Raw genomic sequence first — 20,086 nt, 5'->3', positions numbered from 1 at the left:
CCAAACCTCCCTATGTAAATACACATGGGAGAGAATAATGTGCATGCTTTCTGTGCATAGCTACTTTTAGTGACCGCACTCCTTCCTGTCAGACTACTCAACCTACTCTCCTCCTATATAGAAATTTGCCAAATTTAAGGATTGAGGTTCTTTTTGTTATTTGAGACAGAGTCTTGCTAAATTGCTAATTTCCCCAGGCTGGGATCGAACTTGTGATCCTTTTGGCTCAGCCTCCTAGAGTGCTGGGAGTACAGGTGTGTTTTACCATACCCGGCAGCAGCCTGGGATTTTTCAGAAGACCCTGACAGCTAAGATAGTCTGATGGTCTGTTGCTTCAGGTCTCTCCTGGTTGGGCTGGTGGGGAAGGGACAGGAGGAGGAGTGGGCAGAACTCAATAGAAGTGATCTCAGGAGACCTAAAGTCATCTTTTTACCACGGTCTGCCCACTGGTTTGGGTTTTGAAGGCTCTGGATAGACAGCCTTCTTGCAGGTATCCAGCCAAAGAGCCACAGAGTAAGCTCTTGAAGGTGTTATGCGGCCCTACTTGAAGATCTTATAGGCTGGGAAACTTACATCATGGCTGTAATATACTATAATTAAGGTTCTCTGCTACACTGAGAGAAAATTCAGCTACTCCCCAACATGCCACTTCTTGAATGGTTTTTTGTGAACATGACACATGTGTTACTCTATTTAATCTTTGCTACAATCCTATGGAGGAGGAATTAGTTTTCCACTCCTAAATGAGGCAAGAAGCTCACAGAAGTGAAGGACTAATTCAGGAATTCAGGACTGCACATCCATCTGGCAGGGTTGGAAAAATCTGAGATTTTATTCTCAGTAGGTTTGGAGAAACAGCTGGGTAGCTTCATCTTGGCTGCTTCCTGCTCTGATAGGAATGAATGATTTTTACCACCTCAGTCCTCTGTCCTTTCATTTTCACTCAGAGTTGGATCATCTGGTTTCAGCATCCAGGAAAACCCCTCTCCCCACCCCTACACCCACATATAGATCCAACAGGCCTGTGTACTTCCTCAGGCTGAAATGAAGCCACCACTCAAATCATTTCCCTTTCACTTCAGGTTCCTTATCTGCTGAGAAGCCAACTGTTGTTTTTGACTTTTCTAGTAATAGGTCCCTTCTCTGGAGAACCATCTCCTCACTGTCAGTATATATGTCTTGAGTGGAACAGATTTCACTCCTGGTGTCAATTTTTATATTAATTCTCTTTCTGGTGTCACAAATATACAACTCAAGTTGGTTTACATAAAAATAAAACACACCAGACCTCAAGCACAAATAGCAACATTCACTTTGGAAATATTATTTTATTTAAAGGGAAAGAGCAGGGAAACTGACATTGCTGGATCCAGGTTCTATGGATGTTTGTCTCCATTTTACAAAGGGAGGCAACCGAGGTTCACTGAGTTAAGAGATTGGGCGGACATCAGCCAAACTGAAAATTCAGGTTTTCCTGACCTTAAAGCAGGAAAATTTGTCTAACGTGCTTCTTATTTGAGAGTTACACTGGGGTTCTCTTTAGAGTCATTGCTGAGGGAACCACGCATCTCCAAAGGGGGGGAGCTATGTTGCTAAAGGGGAGATGCCGGACACCTAAGGGGGCGTGTCCAGAGCGGAGAGGCGGGGCGGTAGCTAGGTAACTGGCGCGTGCGCAGAGGCGCCCGGGGCTGAGACTGGCAGGGTTCTGTCTCTGTTCTGCTGCTGCTCTCTCCCGCGTCCTTTTCTCGGCTGAGGTCGTACTGCCGGCTCAGCCATGAACCGGTGCCTCGAGGCAGCGGCGGTGGCGGCCACAGTGCCCGGCGCGGGCGTCGGTGACGCGGGGCTGCGGCCGCCCATGGTGCCCCGCCAGGCGTCCTTCTTCCCGCCGCCCGTGCCCAACCCCTTCGTGCAGCAGACGCGGATCGGCGCGGCAAAGCGCCTGCAGGTGAGGGACCTAGGGGGGGGTCTGAGACTTGAGGACGCCTGGAGGGGCCGGCTCCGAAGTGAGGATTCGAAGGCGGGCAGGGAGGACCCTGAAGGAGGAGGCCGAGCCGGCCGGGGTGCAGACCTTCCTTTCCCCGAGAAGGGAGGATGCACCTGACAGGTTCTGGGACTTTGGGAGTTGGGGGAGGGGGCAGAACCGCCTCGGTGGGGTGAGTTTGGAGGAGTCTCTTCTTGCCTTGAGGGAGGAAAGGAGTAAGTCTTCGATGGGTAGAGTGAGGGAGAAGGCAGAGAGCCCAGGTCTGGAATTAGAATAACAGGTATGGCTGGAATGGTTTAGGTGAGCGGGGACATCTAGGCTAGGAAATTCGAACTGCAGAAAAGAGATAACTATGAGTTTAAGGTGTTCACGTGTTTTTGTGATTTTGAATCATCAGTCTTCATCCAAGTACTTTTCATAGGTTCAAAGGTGAGAGTTAGGGTACACTGTCTCTCACTGTCAAAAATGGCTTTTCATTCTGAGGAAGTTTCTTTTCCTTTCCTTCTTCTCATAAAGGGCTGCTTTTACCATTACCACTTACACTCAACCGAGACTTCCTCTTTGATGAAGTGAGTAATTGGGAGAAGGAGAGTGTTAGTCGATTGCATTTGTCCTGTATGGTCTGCAGGGAAAGGGAAAAAAAAAGTTTTGGTATTTTCCTGTCCATCTCACAAATTTTGTTATTTTAGATTGAAGTGCTCCAGTATTTGCAGTCTTTTTGTACCTAGCATTAAGACTGTTGTCCTGTACACTGAGGGCAGGTTAAGTGCTGAGCTAAATAGCATGGGGTGGTGGCTTCAGTAATGTAGATAGGGTGTCTGGTTGAAGTAAGGTTTGAGACAGGAAGAGGAAGATAAGGGATGTAGAAATACCTCTTTGTAAGGCAACTAAAAGTTTAAAAAGTTCACCTTCATATTTCTTAAATGCATAGATGTCCCATTGTATCTTGAAATGTCTGAAACATTTCTAAATATATTGACTATCATTCAAAATTAAATTTAGTCAAATTAGCTCATTAAAAACTATGTAAGTGCATATTTTAGTAAGTGCTATAAAGAAAAACCAGAAAATAACCCTGAGAGAAGGCCTCCCAATAGAGATGGACATATTACAAATGGAATTATGATGGCAAGTCCTCTTAATTTGTCAAAGAGCTACCTGAATATTGGTTTAGTGTTAGGTACTATTATTTGTTGCAAACGTTGCAGTTGACACAGAAAAAAAGGCAATACTTGACAACTTGTCCAATTAAAATCCATATTGATTGCTTATTCTGTATGTAAGTAGGTGAATATACTTTAACCTCATTCCAGCTGTTTTTTCAAGGTCTGTGCTATGGTTCTTTCCGACAGACAAGATTATTTCTTGGTTTTCTCAGAAATCAGATCTATTAGAAGAGAATCTCAGCCAATGATCTGTCAGTGACTTGGGAACTTTAGTCATCTCATCTTGTCCATAGTACTATTCCTAAACTCTGGATCACAATCCACCCCAAGCAAATAGTGTATTTATCATGTATACAGAGCTTCAAGAAAAATCTTCTGGATCCAAGATCCCATCTATTTAATAGTTCTGGAATCCTGCATGTTTTACCTTATACATATTTTATTTGATAAGAAATAGAGTTATAGTGAAGTTTTACTGTATTTATGTCAGATTTCAAGTGAAGAATATTTCAGCAAGGGTAGTTTTGGTCCCAGGAATAGTGCAGTAACTTAAGTCAGACAAACTTCCCAATACATAACAATTATAAACCCTGATCAAAATATATGAACCTATATCAAGATATTCTGGAGAGAGAACAAAAAGAAAAACTGGAAGAAATTTGTTCCTTGAAAGAATAGTACTGTACTATGGGAAATTGTCTCTTGGTTTTTTCCCTGAGAGTTCCTTGTGGTACCATGGGTGGGAATTGCTAGAAGGCCTGTCTTATTGATCTGTTGTGTCAGAGGACAGAGTTCAGGTCAGAGTGGAAGGAAGTTGAAGGAGAAAGTCCCAGAATGTAGGAAGCTAATGATAAAGAGGCCCCCAAACTGACATACAAATTCTTCTCAAATCTTTGGCTGATCCCTGAACTGTGTATTTGCAAAGGAGTTGTCTTAGTCACTTTCTTGTTGCTGAGACAAAGTACTCAACACCCACAAATTAAAGACGAAAGGTTTATTTTAGCTCACAGTTTGTAGAGATTTCAGCCCATAGTTGGCTAGTTCCAAAGGAGGAGAGCATAGCAGAAGGGCATGGCAGAGGAGAAACAGTTCATGGCATGGCAAGCAGGAGGCAGTGAAGCAAGGAGCTTTCTTTTCCCTTAATATTCAGTTCGGGCCACAAGCCTATTGGTTGGTAGGACCCACGGCCAGGGTGGGCCTTCCCATTATCCACACCCAGAACTATGGAAACCAACTGTGGACTAATCCAGTTACCACACACATAATCCATGTTTACACACTCTAGATCCAGCCACCTCCGAAAAGCCCCACCTATGAGCACTTGAGGCTTTGAGGGGACATCTAGATATAAGCCATGATAGGACTCTTCAAGGATCATGGAGGAAAGCAACCACAGAAAGGATGAAGAAACAGAGTAGACATTTCAGCTGGTGACTACCATAGCGGAGGCACAATTAGAATTCCGCCAAGTAAGAGGGTCTTAGTAGATTTTTCAGGTTGTGTAATAAAACCTCACAAAAATACCTTAGGAGAAAAGTTATGTTCTGAGACTAGAGGCAAATTCCAAAAAACTTTCCCTAGCAAAGTGCGAAATCAGCCTCTACAAAATGGAGATGATCAGCCAATATTTTACATACCTGCTAAGAAAAAAATAAGCACTCTTCAAAGGAAGATCACAGAATCCAAATATCTTCAGTGTATCATTCAAAATGGCCAGTAGAGAAACAATATTAGAAATTCAAAGAAATAGAACAAAGTGACCTATTGTCAAGAGAAAAATAGGCCTAAATGAACTATAAAAGCAGGTTTATAAAATTGCCGTAAAATGACTACATATAGGAATTTACAGATAAACACTTTAATGTAGCTATTGTAACAATCCTCAAGGACTTAAAGGAAAAGAATATCATAAAAAGTAAATAGCTGGAAGGAGCTATGCAGAGAAATAGAAACTATAAAGGAGAACGAAATGACATTTGAAAACTGAAAGGTATTATATCTGAAATGAAAAATTCATTAAATGAGCTAACAGGAAATGGCAAACTTGAAGATAGAACACCAGAAATTATTCAATCTAAAAGGCAGATTTTAAAAAGTCGAGATGGGACATCAGTAAAAATGGCGAAGTAATAGCCTCTAAAAATTATTTTCCCTATAAAAGCAATGAGAACACTGGCAAAAATAAAAAATGAATGCAGAATTAAGTTTTTCATAGCTCTGAAAATTAACCCAAAGTTTTCAGCAATCTGAAGAGGATTTATTCCAGAAATAATGCTGACTCTTGGGAAGAACAGTAATCTTTGTGATAGCTTAACAGGATCTAGAATAGCCTCCATCAAAATGTTAAATGTGAAAAAGAACACACTCTATCTGATTTCAACACTTATTTCAAAACTACAGTATTGACAGAAGGAAGGAATGGGTGTATGACCTCAAAGGGTGTCTAGCCCTCCCTGGCTGCTTCTATGTTTTCTCTGCTTCTTGGTCACCATGATGTCAGCAGCTTTTCCTCCACTTTACCCCTCTGCCATGAGGTCCTGCCTTAGAGCCACTGGTCTATGGACTGAAAACGTGAGCCAAAATAAACCTCTCCTGCTTTAAATTGTGGGTATTGAATATTTTGTCTTAGTGATGACAGTGACTAAGATATTCCCTCATGATCATAGATATAAGAACTCTTAAAAGCTATGAACGGATCTTACACAGCAATATATGATGTACCATATATTGATAATGTAGCATATCTAATTTTGGGTTAGCCTGGGAATATGCAAGATAGATTTCACATACAGAAATTTCAATTTTATTGTAATTCACCATGTTAGCCAAACATATGGTAAAAAGCACATGATTATCTCACTAGGAGCAGAAATTTAATTATCTCACTTGACAAAATTCAGCACCTACTGATGATAAAAAATTCTCAGTAAGATAGGAATAAAAGGAAATTCTGAAAATCTGATAGAGGGCATCTATGAAACACTACAGTTAATATAATGGTGAAGTATTAAATCTGTTTCCTCAAAGGTTGAGAACAAGATAAATACCTTGTGCACAACTTCCATTTAACATTATGTTGGTTGTGCTAGTTGGTGCAGTAAGATAAGAAAAAGAGAAAAAAGGCATGTAGATTAGAGAGAAAAAATATATTTTTCTTTATTCACAGATGATATGATTGTATATGAAGGACTTCCTAAGAAATCTACAAAACAGCTACTAGAACTAGTAAGTGAAGGGTCTAGGTCATAGGATGTAAGATCAAAACTTGCAATCAGTTTTATGTATGTCTATATCCTTGCGACAAACAATTGCAAAATGAAATTAAATAGATAATCTTGTGAAATAGCAATAAAATGATATGACATACTTAAGATTGTTAACCAAAAACATCTAAGACTGCTACACTGGAAACAACAGAATATTGCTGTAAGAAACTAATAAAGACAAATAAAGGGAGAGCTATACCATATTTATGAATCAGAAGAATCAATATTATTAAAATGATATGTCCTTCTAAGTTCATCTGTAGATTCATTGAAATCTCAATAAAAAATCATAACAGGTGTGTGTATGTGTGTAAGTTGACAAATTAGTTCTAAAGTTTATGCAGAAATGCAGAGGATCTAGAATAGCCTCCATCAAAATGTTAAATGTGAAAAAGAACACACACTATCTGATTTCAACACTTATTTCAAAACTACAGTATTGACAGAAGGAAAGAATAGATGAATGAATAGATCAGTGGTAATTATATAGACATTTACTTTTGAAAAACTCTTTAACTATAAACATAGGTACATTGCGATATAAATTATATCTTAGTAGAATGAGTTTTGTTTTGTTTTGTTTTGTTTTTCTTTCTTTTTGTTTTTTTCTTTTCGGTACTAGAGATGGAACCCAGGGCCTTTGTACTGAGCTAAACCCCAAGCCTCCTTTATAAATTTTGAGACCAGCCTGGGCTCAAACTTGCTATCCTCTTACCTCGGACTCCCAGAGTGCTGGGATTATAGAGATGATTTTTTAAAAAGACTACCATATTAGTGCTATTCCTGTTGCTGAGACACAATACCTGAAACCCATAACTTGAAGGAGAAGATTACTTGGTGCCCATTTTCCAACAGGTTCAGTCCAGGGTTGGCTGGCTGGCTGGCAGCAGAGTCATGGTGGAAGGGCATGGCAGAAGAAATTTGCTCATCCCATGTCTGCTGGAAGCAGAGAGGGGAGGAGCCCGAGAGAATACAGAAAAGAAAGAATACACCTTTCCAGATCATACCTCCAGTAACCCACCTCCAACCAGGCCCTAACCTCCTAGCAACACATTCAGCTACTGAACTCATCAGTGGATGAATTCACTGATGAGTATAGTGCTGCCATGGTCCAATCCCCTTCCAGACACATGAGACTTTTAGGGGACATTGTAGATCTAAACCACAACTACAACTACTAATACTAATTGTTGGCCAGAATGTACAGCAACTGTAATTCTCATACATTACCAGAGATGCTTTACAATGTAGTACTTTCTTATAAGTTAAATAAAATTTAAGACTTAGTTCCATGTCTAGTATTTATTTAAAAGAAATGAAAAACCTTTATCTACAGAAAAGCTGGTATACGAATGTTCATAGTGACTTTATTCACAATAACCTACAATTAGAAATAACCAGAATGCTCAACTGGAGAATCATTAAACAAATTGTACAGCTATGCAGTGGAGTAATACTCTATGAGCCAAAATGAATTACTAATATATGAAACAAAATAATTGAACTAAGAAGTATTAAGTGGAAGAAGCTAGACACACAAAAATACATTGTGTATGCTTACAGTTATGGAAAATTCGAGACTAGAAAAGAGTAAGCTATGGTAATAGAAATCCACCACAAGTTGCCTAAGAGCATAGGCACTGACTACAAGAGGCACAGGGGACTTTCTGGAGTGGTAGATGGGTCTGGGCCTTGATTGCAGTGGTAGTTACATGAGTGTACTCATCAGGGCTCATTGATCTGTACATTTCCTTGTATGTAACTTTTACCTCAAATGTACATATGCATGCAAATAACCTGGCAGGACTAAACTACTTTTGACATTTTTTAATAAAATATTTGATGATGTTCAGATTCATGTAAGGGCCAGAGAGACAGAAGGATGGTACTGAGTTGTATAATTGGAGAAAAGCCAGTATGTTATACATAAGGACAGCTTACTTCACTTAAAGGGCTGTATAAGGATAGGGCCAGGGATTTAGCTCAGTGGCATAGCGCCTGCCTGGCAGGCACAAGGTCCTGATTTCGATCCTTGGTACCAGAATAAAAAAAGGCTGTAGAAGGATAAAGAGCAAACGCATTGTAATCTGGGTTCCAATCCTGGTTCTGCCTATATGACCTTATTAAGCAATTTAATTTATTCCTCTGTGCTGCTTATTTCTTTTATGTAAAACAACTTAAGTTTACAATTTAAAGTTGCAGGAACTAAGTCAGTTACTTCATGCCAAATGCTTCGAGTGTCTGGGACATAGCATTCATGTATTATTTGCTGTTCTTATATATTTTTATTATTATTTTTATTTTTTCCTCTTCCATCTCCTTATTGTTACTAGTAATGAAAAGACTGGCAGGTATATAAAGCCTTATGTTTTCACACTGTAATGCTTTCATTCACTCTCTTTCTTCTACCTATAGCTCTCAAAAAACAATTTGCCCCTTTTACTGTACTGGTACCTGCTTGTCTTGCAAGACCATTCAGGCTGCACTCTTCCAGGAAGCTTTCCCTGGCTACTAAGTCAAACACACCTTTTTATTGTTATCCTAGCATCCTTTATTTACTTTCATTGGTATACAGATCAGATTGTCTTGTGGTTTTCTTTACTGTTTCTTTTGCATAAAATAGGCTTTGTGAGGTGAAACATCATGTCTAATGTTCTTTTTAGTTGAAGCCTGGTCTAATACAGAGTAGTATTCAATTCATTCTGGAGTAAATATGTAAACAGCATAAAACTTTCCTGCTACATGTTCCTGCGTGGTAGAGATATATTAAAATAATGTCTGTTCATGTGCTTTTAATCAATTTTGAGTTTCAGATTTTTCTTCTTGGAATTATTCTGCTTCCACTTCGTGCTTTATTGGTTGGATTAATTTTATTACTGGCATGGCCGTTTGCCACAGTTTCAACAGCGTGCTGTCCTGAAAAGCTGACCCACCCAGTAACTGATTGGAGAAGGTAAGAAATAATTATGTCCTAATATTAGGTAAATAAAGATTTTTAAAAGGTTTTATCAGATTTAGTCAGAGATCAGTTTTACCTACTGCTGCCTACTCAATCTTAATTATTTTTCTTTTCTTGTAAAACTGGTTTTAATTTATGTAGAAATGATTGCACAAGTACATTCTGATAATCTCTTCTAGTTGTCATTTTATAATTTTAAAAGATTATATATTATGAATTACTGCCCAAAAATAGTACCCCCCCCCCCCGGAAGATAACTTTTTAGTATACCTGAAACAATTGCTGCGACAAAATGCTTTCATTTCCTTTTTCTGTTTTTTCCTCCTAAATTAACAAAATGCTTTCTGCAGTGATATCATTAAGCAGATCAATTATGTTTTCATTAATTACTTTACTGGTTATTATTAATGACAATTTAATTATTTATCAGCATAGCCCAGCTTTTCCCAATGTTAGCATTGAAGCAGAATGAAATGGCTTCTCAAACATTACCCAGTTAGGATGATGTAGAAACTCATCATGAATGAACAAAGCTACTGACAAAAGTCATTCCTATTAGGCAGAACCAAATTGTTGCCATCAGTAGGTTTTGAAAGTGGGGCTTCTCTATCTGGACACTGTGGATTACACATATAGTCCAAATCCATAGGTTTGTTTTAGGGCGCTCATGAACTCCTTGAAATTGTCCACAATATTTTTTTTTACACAAATTTGTGTTTCTTTCATCCGAATCTCAAATGTGGATCTGTCCTCTAAATTGTTTTGAGAAATACCATTCTAGAAACTTAAAAAAATAAACAGTTTGTTTTTCAATTCAAGTTCTAGTGAACAAATGTCAGTATCAGACACAAAGCTGGCTTGAAATGGAAATGGATCCAGTAATAGAAATGCCCCAGAGAGACCTCAGTCCTTGCAAATCATACTTCTTTGCATATAGCTCAAGGTTATGCAGTATAAGGAAAATACTTTAAGGAATGTTTTTCATGATTTACCACTTTCTTTCAGATTATTTCTTTGGTTTTACTGTTAGTGGCTTATGAAAACTTAGGATGATGGAAGGAATAGAATATGTATATATTAAATACAATAAATGTTATTTAAATTTTACTTTTTATAATTAAGCCAATATTTCTGTCTCCTTTCAAATAGGTAATGTTGAAGTTACGTGGCACCAGACTTTTATTCTTTTTGAAAAAAGCATATAAGTAGAAAGGCTTACTGGATCTGAGTATGAGATATTTTGAAATGTAGTTGAAATTCAATGAGGGGAATGTCTTTTTATCTATTTATAAAGAGAGATCTCATCTCTAAACTAAAGGGGAAGAAGGAGAAGTACAGTCATTTCCCCATGCCCTCTGAAAATGCACTTGGGTTTTCTGTGTCTCACTTCTCCTTGCCCTGAAATAAAAGTCACAGAAACTTCCTCAGAGCCCGGTTGCTAATAGCTCCTCCTTCTATGATTACAAGAATGCTGAGATAATGAAATAAGAAGTCTAATTTTTAATCTCTTATTGGATACCTTGTGGGTGATATACAGTTAGTCCATCATTTCTCTGGGTTCTGCATCTGTAGATTCAACCAACTGTGGATCAGATAGTTGAAAAAAATTACATTTGTAATGAACATTGGATTAGTCAGCTTTCCCATTGTTAGGACAAAATACTCAATATCTTCAATTTAAAGGAAGGGAGGTTTATTTTGGGTCACAATCTCAGTGGGTTCAGTCCATGGTTTGCTTACACCAAGGCAGAAATAGCATGGTTGAAGGGCATGGCGGAGGGAAGCTGCTCAACCCATGGCACTTGGGAAACAAAGAGAAAGAGGAGCCTGGGACAAGAGTACATTCTTCCAGGTCACACCCCAGTGACCCACCTCCTGCCAGGCCCCACCTCAACAGCACATTCAGGTACTGAACCGAACAGTGCCATCATGACCCAGTCACATTACAAAAGCCCCACCATTTAACATGAGACTTTTGAATCTAAACCATGATAAACATGTACAGATTTTTTTCTTATTATTCCGTAAATAATATAGTATAACACCTATTTACATAGCATTTACATTATATTAGCTATTATTTGAGTAAGTAATCTATAGATGATTTAAAGTCTCTAGGAAGATATGCATAGGTTATATACAAAAACTACATTTCTTCTATAAAGAACTTGAGCAATATAGGATTATGTTATCTGCCAGGGTTCCTCGGACTAATTTTCCACAGATACCAAGGGATAACTGTACATATTTTACTTTACTTTCATGGAAAGCTATATGATTATTCATACACTTGAGTTATCTGATGTTTGTACTTCTAGGAGTATGTTTTGTTTCCTTACATGATAGAGGTTATCAAGTCAGAGACTGGATCATACGTCTCCTGCATATTCAGCACAGTTTTCAGCATAGCTCTTGATGTAATAATCTTGAACAGTAGAATGTTTTTAAATCTTTAAAAAATAAGCAACTAAATTTCTAAAATTGTTTTAGTACTTCTCCGTCCCATAGAAATAAGATGGCAAATTTACTTCTGAAGATTCTTGATGATGTCTAAGAGCTATAGCAGTATAGATAACATTTCCTTCTAAAAATTATTCTTAAAGTAATTCCATGTGAGGATTCTAAAAGTGTTTGAAGAAATAGAGACCTGTCATTATACAAATGTAGATTTCCAAGATGACTATTTTGAAGGGTATTGCTGATTTGGCTGTCTTACTGGGGGTGTGTTTTGAAGATTTTTCACTGTAATCACTTTGTGATCACAGAAAAATGGAGCCACATATTTTTGGGCAAATTACTTCTTTGTGCCTCAACTTTCTCATCTGCAAAATGAGGGTAATAATAATAAATAATGCGTATGTTATAAGATTAGGATAAGGATAAAAAATTAATATACGTAAAGCATTTAAATCGTAGTTGTGCCTAGCAGAAAGAGCTCCATGTGTTAGTTATTATTCTCTTTAGCTCATATTTTAAAATGAAATTCTTTGCCATATTTTGGTTTTCTTATTGCAGTTTAGAAGCGATAAGAACTTAAGCCCTACTGCTAGCTTCAATAAGTAAATCTAATTATGTCTTTTCTGTACTTATTTTTAAAGGAAAATTACTCAGCCAGCTTTGACATTTCTGGGTCGTGCCATGTTCTTTTCAATGGGATTTATAGTTTCTGTGAAAGGAAAGATTGCAAGTCCTTTGGAAGCACCAATTTTTGTCGTTGCCCCTCATTCAACATTCTTCGATGGAATTGCCTGTGTTGTAGCTGGGTTACCTTCTCTGTTATCTCGAAATGAAAATGCACACGTCCCTCTGATTGGCAGTAAGTACTTGTAAAGTAACATAAAATATACTTGGCTTTAATTTAATCATATATAGGTTTTAAATAAACTTTTAAAAACAAAACATTTCAAAATTTTTAATGAGGTACTGCCAGGAAAGAATTAATTTATGAAAGATTAGGCTTGTCTTATCTGTAGTGTCATCATACTTTTAAAAAACTTATGCTTACTACTATACTATCTTATCTTTCTTTTCTTGTGTACATCCAGGAAGACCAGTTTTCAAATACCTAACATGTTTGATTCTTTCCTCTCCTTTTCTTTTTTGGAGCAATAATTTAACCGAAGAATCTGTGAAAATCCCAGATTACATGCTATTTCATGAATTGCTCTTGGGGGTATTTGGCTGATAAATGTACTAAGTCTTTTCTCCTGACTCTGTTTTCTTCATTATTGCCCTCTCAGTCTCCATGAGGGACCTATGTGTAACTCTTTGAAAATTATGATGTGGAACAATAAGTGCTTCCTGCCGTAAAAAATAATGAAGCAAGTGAAGTGTTTTTCCCACCAGATGCTTTGGTTTCTCCCTAAGGAACTTGTCTCCAAGTAACTGCTCCCAGATGCCCCAGGGTTATTGCAAACATGGAGTGAGGAGAAAGTGGATGTGAAAGCTGCTGAACGTTGCCTGATGTTGCCTCAGTGAACTGCAGAAATACTAGTACTAGTAGTTCTTGGAGCTTTGTCATTCAGCCTGGACACATTTTTTCTACTGTGCATTCTATAATGTGGCTTTTTCCTGAAATATAGTAACAGATCTTTGATTAATTGAAGTTTATTGTGTACATTCTCGGAAGTTATGTAGAAGATTGTTACACTAAAATTTTTAGTAAAATGAGTTATAATTGCATCTTACTTATGTACACAGTGAATTCACAAAATCATTTTTTAAGATATTCCTAAAACTTAAACAAAGTGATCTTGTAATGTTTAATGTAAATTAAGGAAGAAGATGTTACAGAGAAATTTTGCATTTGTGTCTTTTCATATTCTTACTGCTTACTTCTGTTAAATTAATGAGATTTTTTTTGGTATAAATGTCCACCTCTCCTTTTGGTATTAGAAGCTAATTTCTAGTAATTGAAGTGTTTATTAATTGTTCTCTTTATTTTGCTATTATTTTAATTTTCCATAAAATTTGTTTTATGGTTTAGTCAGTATTATAGCCACAGTGGCTTTAGCCAAAAAAAGTGACTTGCTATGATTTTTATTTGTTTTAAAGGACTGTTACGGGCTGTGCAACCAGTGTTAGTGTCCCGTGTAGATCCAGATTCCCGAAAAAATACAATAAATGAAATAATAAAGCGAGCAACATCAGGAGGAGAATGGCCTCAGGTAAAATACAGTAGATGGTTATGTGAATATATTGAGAGTTTATTGTACATCCACAGACTTATTTAGATCCACAAATAACAATATCTGTGAACACCTATACAAGGTATCTTTAGCATAATGAATACCGAGTAAATGAACTAGTGAGTATTAAGAAATCTTCTTCCCTATAAGACACTTCATGGACTTAAATGTATCATTCTCTTTTGTTCAGCAGACTCTTTGAACCAGTTTTCACTTTGTTGCATAAAAGTGCTCCTCTCTGATTTTAATTACCATTAAACAATATGAATGTATCATAGAATTTAATATATGAGATACTAACTTAGCTAATCACAACATGTTGGGTTTACTGAAAAAGTAATTAAGATCTTGAATCTTTTCTGAAGTGTATTTAGATAGCACTTTTCAGTTCCACAAGAATAAAATCTTCTGTAAAACTTCTGTCAAACTTTTGCATCACACCACCTCCTTTCTGGAATGCGTTTTGAGGATAAAGGAGGATATTGTTTATTACATAACAAATTGGGGAGGGGGTGATTGTAATAAGTATCTCTCTATCTTTGCCCAGATGAAAGTGAGTGATCTGTAGCAGGCTAGTGGTCCTGCAGTGATCTGGGCACTCATGATAACATGGAGATTTTAAAGTGCCAAAAAGAATATGAACAACCAGGAGGTTTTGAAAACTGAGCCATGAGGAATGATTTAAAAATCTATTGAGGAGAATTTGCATTTGAACTAAGGGTTTGTAGGTCTAAAAATACTGTGTATGTAAAATTAATAGGTGGGAGGTAATAAGTAAATAGATTTCAGCTCATTTTGCTCATCTTAAGAACTTTCTGTTCACAGGCAGAATGGTCTGATTTGAAATGCTTTTCTATAATATTCAGGCATTGGCTGAGCAATCACTTGGGTGTGAGGGGAGTATTGAACAAATAATTCAAATATTAGAGTCCCTGTGTGACTTTTAATGCCCCTTCCAGCACTGAGATTTTATAACTCACTTTGGACACATTCACTGTTAATGTAGCTGTAGAATATCTGCTGAAAGAAAACATTTGTTATTTTATGTTATTGTCATAGGAAATCCATTTTTAAATTATAGGATGGAATTACACCTATTCATAATGTTTATGTATTTATAGCGATTTAGCTCAATAAAGCTTTCCCTCTCTAATTATTATAAAATATACATTACTAACTGCTGTGAGTGCTGAATGCAGGGACTTTATTTTAATTTCATTTGCCTAGCAGTTTACTCATGGCCAAATTTTAAAAGGTTCAAAAACCCAGCTGCTGTCTTATTTAGTTAACGGAGAAACTGACATACTAAATGTCTTCCACATGGAGAGCATAAAGAAGTACAGTCACAGCTTGGTCCTCAGCTGTTTTGAAACTTGTTGCATTTGGTACTCAGTGCATTTTGACATGAAAATTTTGTCCTGATACCGGGGTCACTTGTTTGTTATTCCACTCACAAAGTAGAAGTTGTCAGTGTGATTGCCCTCTGACTTGCTTCCCCTAACAGCCAAAACAAGTTGATTCATGACTGATATTTGTTGTGTCTCCTGGAACCAATTAATGAGCACCATGGTACCACTGTACATTAAAAGCTAAAACATTTTCTAAAAAAAAGATTAGATTGTATTGCATATGTCAACTAATTCAACTAAGCATAAAACACATTGCAGCATTTCCTTCTTTGTCCTCACAATGTCCCTCAATTGTGTGCAGTGGGAGCAAATATCATTTAATGGAAAAACTGAAACAAAATCATATTATGTGGTAAAGGAAACATGGTAGCAGGAGACTTTAATATAGTGTATCTAATGTATACTTTGACCATGATTTACCCTGCTTTATATCTTATTTAAATTTATTCAGGTAATTAATAAAAACATTATTAAGAAAAAAGTATAGTATGTTTGTGAATTAAGTATATTCCCTATTCAAAGTTTTGATCCAATTTGTAATTATCTTAATAGTCAAACTACATTTCTTTTAGAGGAAAATTAAATACAGTAATCTTATCTAGCTTTCATTAGAATCAATTGTTAGTCTTTTATTTTATCTTTGTTTTTTAAGCATTGGCAGCTGTTTGGGAAGTCATAAGAAAGCGAGTAAAGAGGTAATCTATTAATTAGACTGAAATATTAAATCTATTCCTTTTTTCCCAAGATACTAGTTTTCCCAGAAGGTACTTGTACTAATCGTTCCTGTTTGATTACTTTTAAACCAGGTGAGATAAATTAAATTATGTATTGTAACAAAGTAGTATGGAAGATTTCTCAAATGATTAGATACCCATACACAAAATAACTCTTTGGTTTTTCTCTGAGCATTTCTTTTCAGATGAAAAGTTTTAAATATTGTGATTTTACAGCAATTACACTTTTGCTTTCTTTTTTGGGTATCATAACCTCTTCTTCCTTGTTCCCCTCTCTCTCTCTCTGTGTGTGTGTGTGTGTGTGTGTGTGTGTGTGTGTGTGTGTAGAAACCAATTTTTCTTTTCCTCCAAGAAACCCTCACAGGTACTTGGAGTCCTATGTTCTGAAGTAGAAAATATATTCCATTATGATTTATAATATCTTCAGGTGCCTTCCAGGGTTCACTCCCTCTTTAAAATGAGAAAGGCAGTCCTGAATGCAGCCTTCATCATAACTTTGTAACACTTTAATATGGTTTTGTTTGGTGCCAACGTTATGAATTACTTCTAGCTAGTGTGGGAGCTTTTGCTTCAAACTTTTGGTTTCCTCTAGATAGTCTTCTTATGTTTTTGTCTTCATTTTATCAATCTTTTAAAAAAAATCTTTTTGAATAATAGGTGTTTATAAAATGATAGCAAATGTTAAAATAAACATTCAAGTGTCTTAGGTACAGCCTTTCATATTTTCCTGAAATCTTAATTTTTAAAAATTCATCATGTTGATAAACAACATTTAGTGAATAATTTCTATTATGTATACTCTTAAACATACTCTTATACTATGGACAATTATGTTTTTCTTACTGTAAAATTTTTATTCATATAAAAACCATGTCATAAATTTCAATATGATTATAGGAGCCTTCATTCCCGGAGTTCCAGTGCAGCCAATCCTCCTCAGATACCCAAACAAGCTGGTAAGCATAGTATTTTACCATGGAGAGAATTCTGATTATTCCGAACAACACACATTCTCTAGGACCCTTTTTAATATTTGAATAAGGGTGTGAATAGATAACTGGTAGGAAAAGATCAGCAGATTAGCTCTGCTTGTCATGTCCAGTTTTAAATTTTTGCAAGATAGGCACATATTTGTTGATACCAATATTAAATACTATTTTGCTCTTGTTAAGCTTCAGGAAGATATTTCTAAGCTTCTCACTATGATAGTGAGATTGAGTCCTAAATTTAAGATCTTATTAGACAGGATGGTAGAAATTTATAATTTTAATTAAACTGGAAAAGAAACTTTTTCTGATTCAGAGGTCATTATTTGCAGAAAAGGACTGAAATAGCAGGATAAATTTGGGAGAGGCTCAGTCTTTAATTACTGGCTCAGTCCTTCCTTTCTGTGTTACTCATTGGCAAGTGGTTTAATTAAGAAAGAATATCTTCAAGAACTAACGTCAGGTATAAAGTTTAATTTGGCTCATTAAATACTCTCTTTTGCACAAGCTGGGCACATTGTTGTCCTCTGGATATTGATTATATCACCTTTTTCTCAAAAAATATTTTGGGGGGGAATGTTTTGGTTCTGAGAGGACTTTGTTTACTAGAGAATCCATATTAAATGGCGGGATGTATTTGTTAATCATCTATGTTATTTAAAATTAAGAGGTCTTGGTTAATTCAGCTTTCTGTTCAGTGGGTGCTTTCTCAATCTTGAACATCTTTGGTTAAAAAAATTAATATGTATCAAACTTTTACTCATTGTACCTCTGCCAAGTAACCTTTACTAAAGAACTGATGTATTGGTATCTTTTGGAAACAAGTTAGTTTTCTAGATATGTTCGTATTGGTTGAAAAATAGCCGAGCATATACAGTAGTTTTTTTTTTTTTTAATTCAGAACAACTTCCATTAAAAGATAAATACTGACATAGGAAGGTGAATATTTTCTATGTAGATATGTAATCTAAAATTGTATACATCAATTCATCATTCTTTAATAATAATCCACTTATTTTAATTTTCAACATGTGACTTTTAATTTCAAAAAAATATATACATGAATCCAATATTAAAATAAAATCTTTGTTTTATTTGATTTTTTCTCTCTGGACTAACAGCTTGAATTCTTGTTGTAGGACACGGTGACCTGGACATGGCAAGGATATACATTGTAAGTCACTTGTTCCTATTATTAGTTTATATTAATTTTATTTTGATAAAGAAAAAGATCATTTATTCCTTCTTTGAAACAAAAACCTTGTTTTAGTAAAATTAAAGTTTCTTGTCAGACTCTTAAATCTGATAACTGGTGTCTTTAGAGAGAGCACCAATGTGCCCATTACCCCTGTTTTCTCCTGTATGGAGGATTCTAGTTGTCTAGAATTCAAATGTCATGTTCAAATGGCTCTCTAGGTTTTGTCTAAAGTTTGTAAGGAACATTCCAGTGACTTGTCTAAATCTGACTTGGATTTAATTTTGAACTTTCATGTCCATGGCAGATTTATCATTATGTAGTGTGTCTGTCCATATCTTATATGGAGTGATTGAGAAATATGATAAATGTTTACTTTAAAAAAAATTTTATTACAGCAAAAGACACAATGCCATTAATCTCCCTGAAAATATGCCCTCGAGATTTAAACACATGTATGTTTTTGCCACTTTCTGAAACTGTTCTGGAAGTTCTTTTCTGTGTCTTTACGAGATATAATAAAAATATGGTGAATGCTACTGGCAAGTGCCATCCAACAGAAAGCCAGGCTCATAACATTACAATCTGTCTTCATCTGCCTTTTACACTGGATTTGGTGCTGTGTAACTTCTGTCTCTCCCTCAAGAGTCAAAATGACCACAAAAGGTCAGTGTTTTGAATCAATTCAGGACAGTAAAGCAGCCAAAACAGTGCAACTGAAGATACTCAAGAAAAAGGATATTCAGAATTGCTTCAGAAAGTGGCAAGAATGATGGGATAAAGTATGTGTGAGGCTAGGGATAGTATCTTGAGGGGATTGGTAACATGTTTTTTATTGTAATGACTTTTAAAATTTTTAAAACTTTCACTATATGTTTCAGTCATACCTTGTCCTGCATTGATGTATGCCATTCAGATCAGTTTTATTATATGGCCTGAAATAGTTATGTTGTGTCTGATATAGGTGAGAAAATAGCTCACCAGGATTTTGGTTCTGCTCTTGGATTTTCAAAGCACAAGAATCAGCAGTTTCTATAAGCGCTTAGGGGAATATGGTTTCGCTATTAGACAAGCTGAGGGGAAATAGACCTTTAAAAAGAACAGAACATGTAAAAGTAAACTTTCTTCTATTAATTTCCAGTAGAGAAGTCTGAGTTTGTATAAATTTTGGTGAAAACCATGCAAAACACCTGGATTTGAGGACTTTTGCCAGGGCTCAAATATCATTTTGGATAGATAGGTGTCAATAAGTTGGAAATATTTAAAAGGAAATCATTATTTATTTTCAAGCATACTGTGAGCTTCTTTAGATACCTGTCAGCTCCTGAAAATCTGAAAAAGATGAATAATTTCTCCATTGTTTTTGTGTGTATATAAATTGTTTTGACATAATTAAATCAGAATAGATAAATAGAGTAAATATTAACACATGTGACATATTTGTGTTCCTGTTATGGTTCAGTTCTTGACATTAAGGAAATAACCAAAATAAAAGAGCATACATTGTTTTTGTTGTTTTTTTATACCGGGGATTGAAGTTGGGACCTTGCCCTTGGGAGGCAGGCAGCAGAACCACTGAGCTAAATCCGTGGCCTTATAAGAGCATACATTGTAAAAGATGTGTAGGTAGTATTTTTTTTTAACTCTTTAAAAATAAAGTTATTCTCTGGACTGGCATGTATGTTTCATGCCAACTACTGAT

The 20,086-nt window shown here is 36.1% G+C and overlaps 1 protein-coding gene across 3 annotated transcripts in view; it reads left to right on the top strand.

Moving 5' to 3' along the window:
- Positions 1-1,643: 1,643 nt before the first annotated feature.
- Lpcat2 (lysophosphatidylcholine acyltransferase 2) overlaps positions 1,644-20,086 on the top strand; it is a 71,908-nt gene continuing 53,465 nt past the window's right edge. Inside the window, exons 1-7 of one of the 3 annotated variants that reach the window (XM_004847910.3) lie at positions 1,644-1,945; positions 9,227-9,366; positions 12,471-12,688; positions 13,927-14,039; positions 16,215-16,275; positions 17,101-17,159; positions 18,329-18,363. In XM_004847910.3, the coding sequence (XP_004847967.1) occupies positions 1,775-1,945; positions 9,227-9,366; positions 12,471-12,688; positions 13,927-14,039; positions 16,215-16,275; positions 17,101-17,159; positions 18,329-18,363 (797 nt within the window). In that variant the 5' untranslated portion in view covers positions 1,644-1,774. Of the gene's footprint in view, positions 1,946-9,220; positions 9,367-12,470; positions 12,689-13,926; positions 14,040-16,214; positions 16,276-17,100; positions 17,160-18,328; positions 18,364-20,086 lie in introns of all 3 variants that reach the window. The other 2 variants (XM_087206419.1, XM_087206398.1) reach the window with 2 other exon arrangements.

The sequence above is a fragment of the Heterocephalus glaber genome, unplaced genomic scaffold, assembly GCF_053883595.1.
Source record: "Heterocephalus glaber isolate CG9 unplaced genomic scaffold, H.glaber_assembly_v1.0 deba00000071, whole genome shotgun sequence".
Classification (NCBI taxonomy): domain Eukaryota; kingdom Metazoa; phylum Chordata; class Mammalia; order Rodentia; family Bathyergidae; genus Heterocephalus; species Heterocephalus glaber.
The sequence above is the reverse complement of the archived record's forward strand: the minus strand, read 5'-3'. Positions and strand labels throughout refer to the sequence as shown.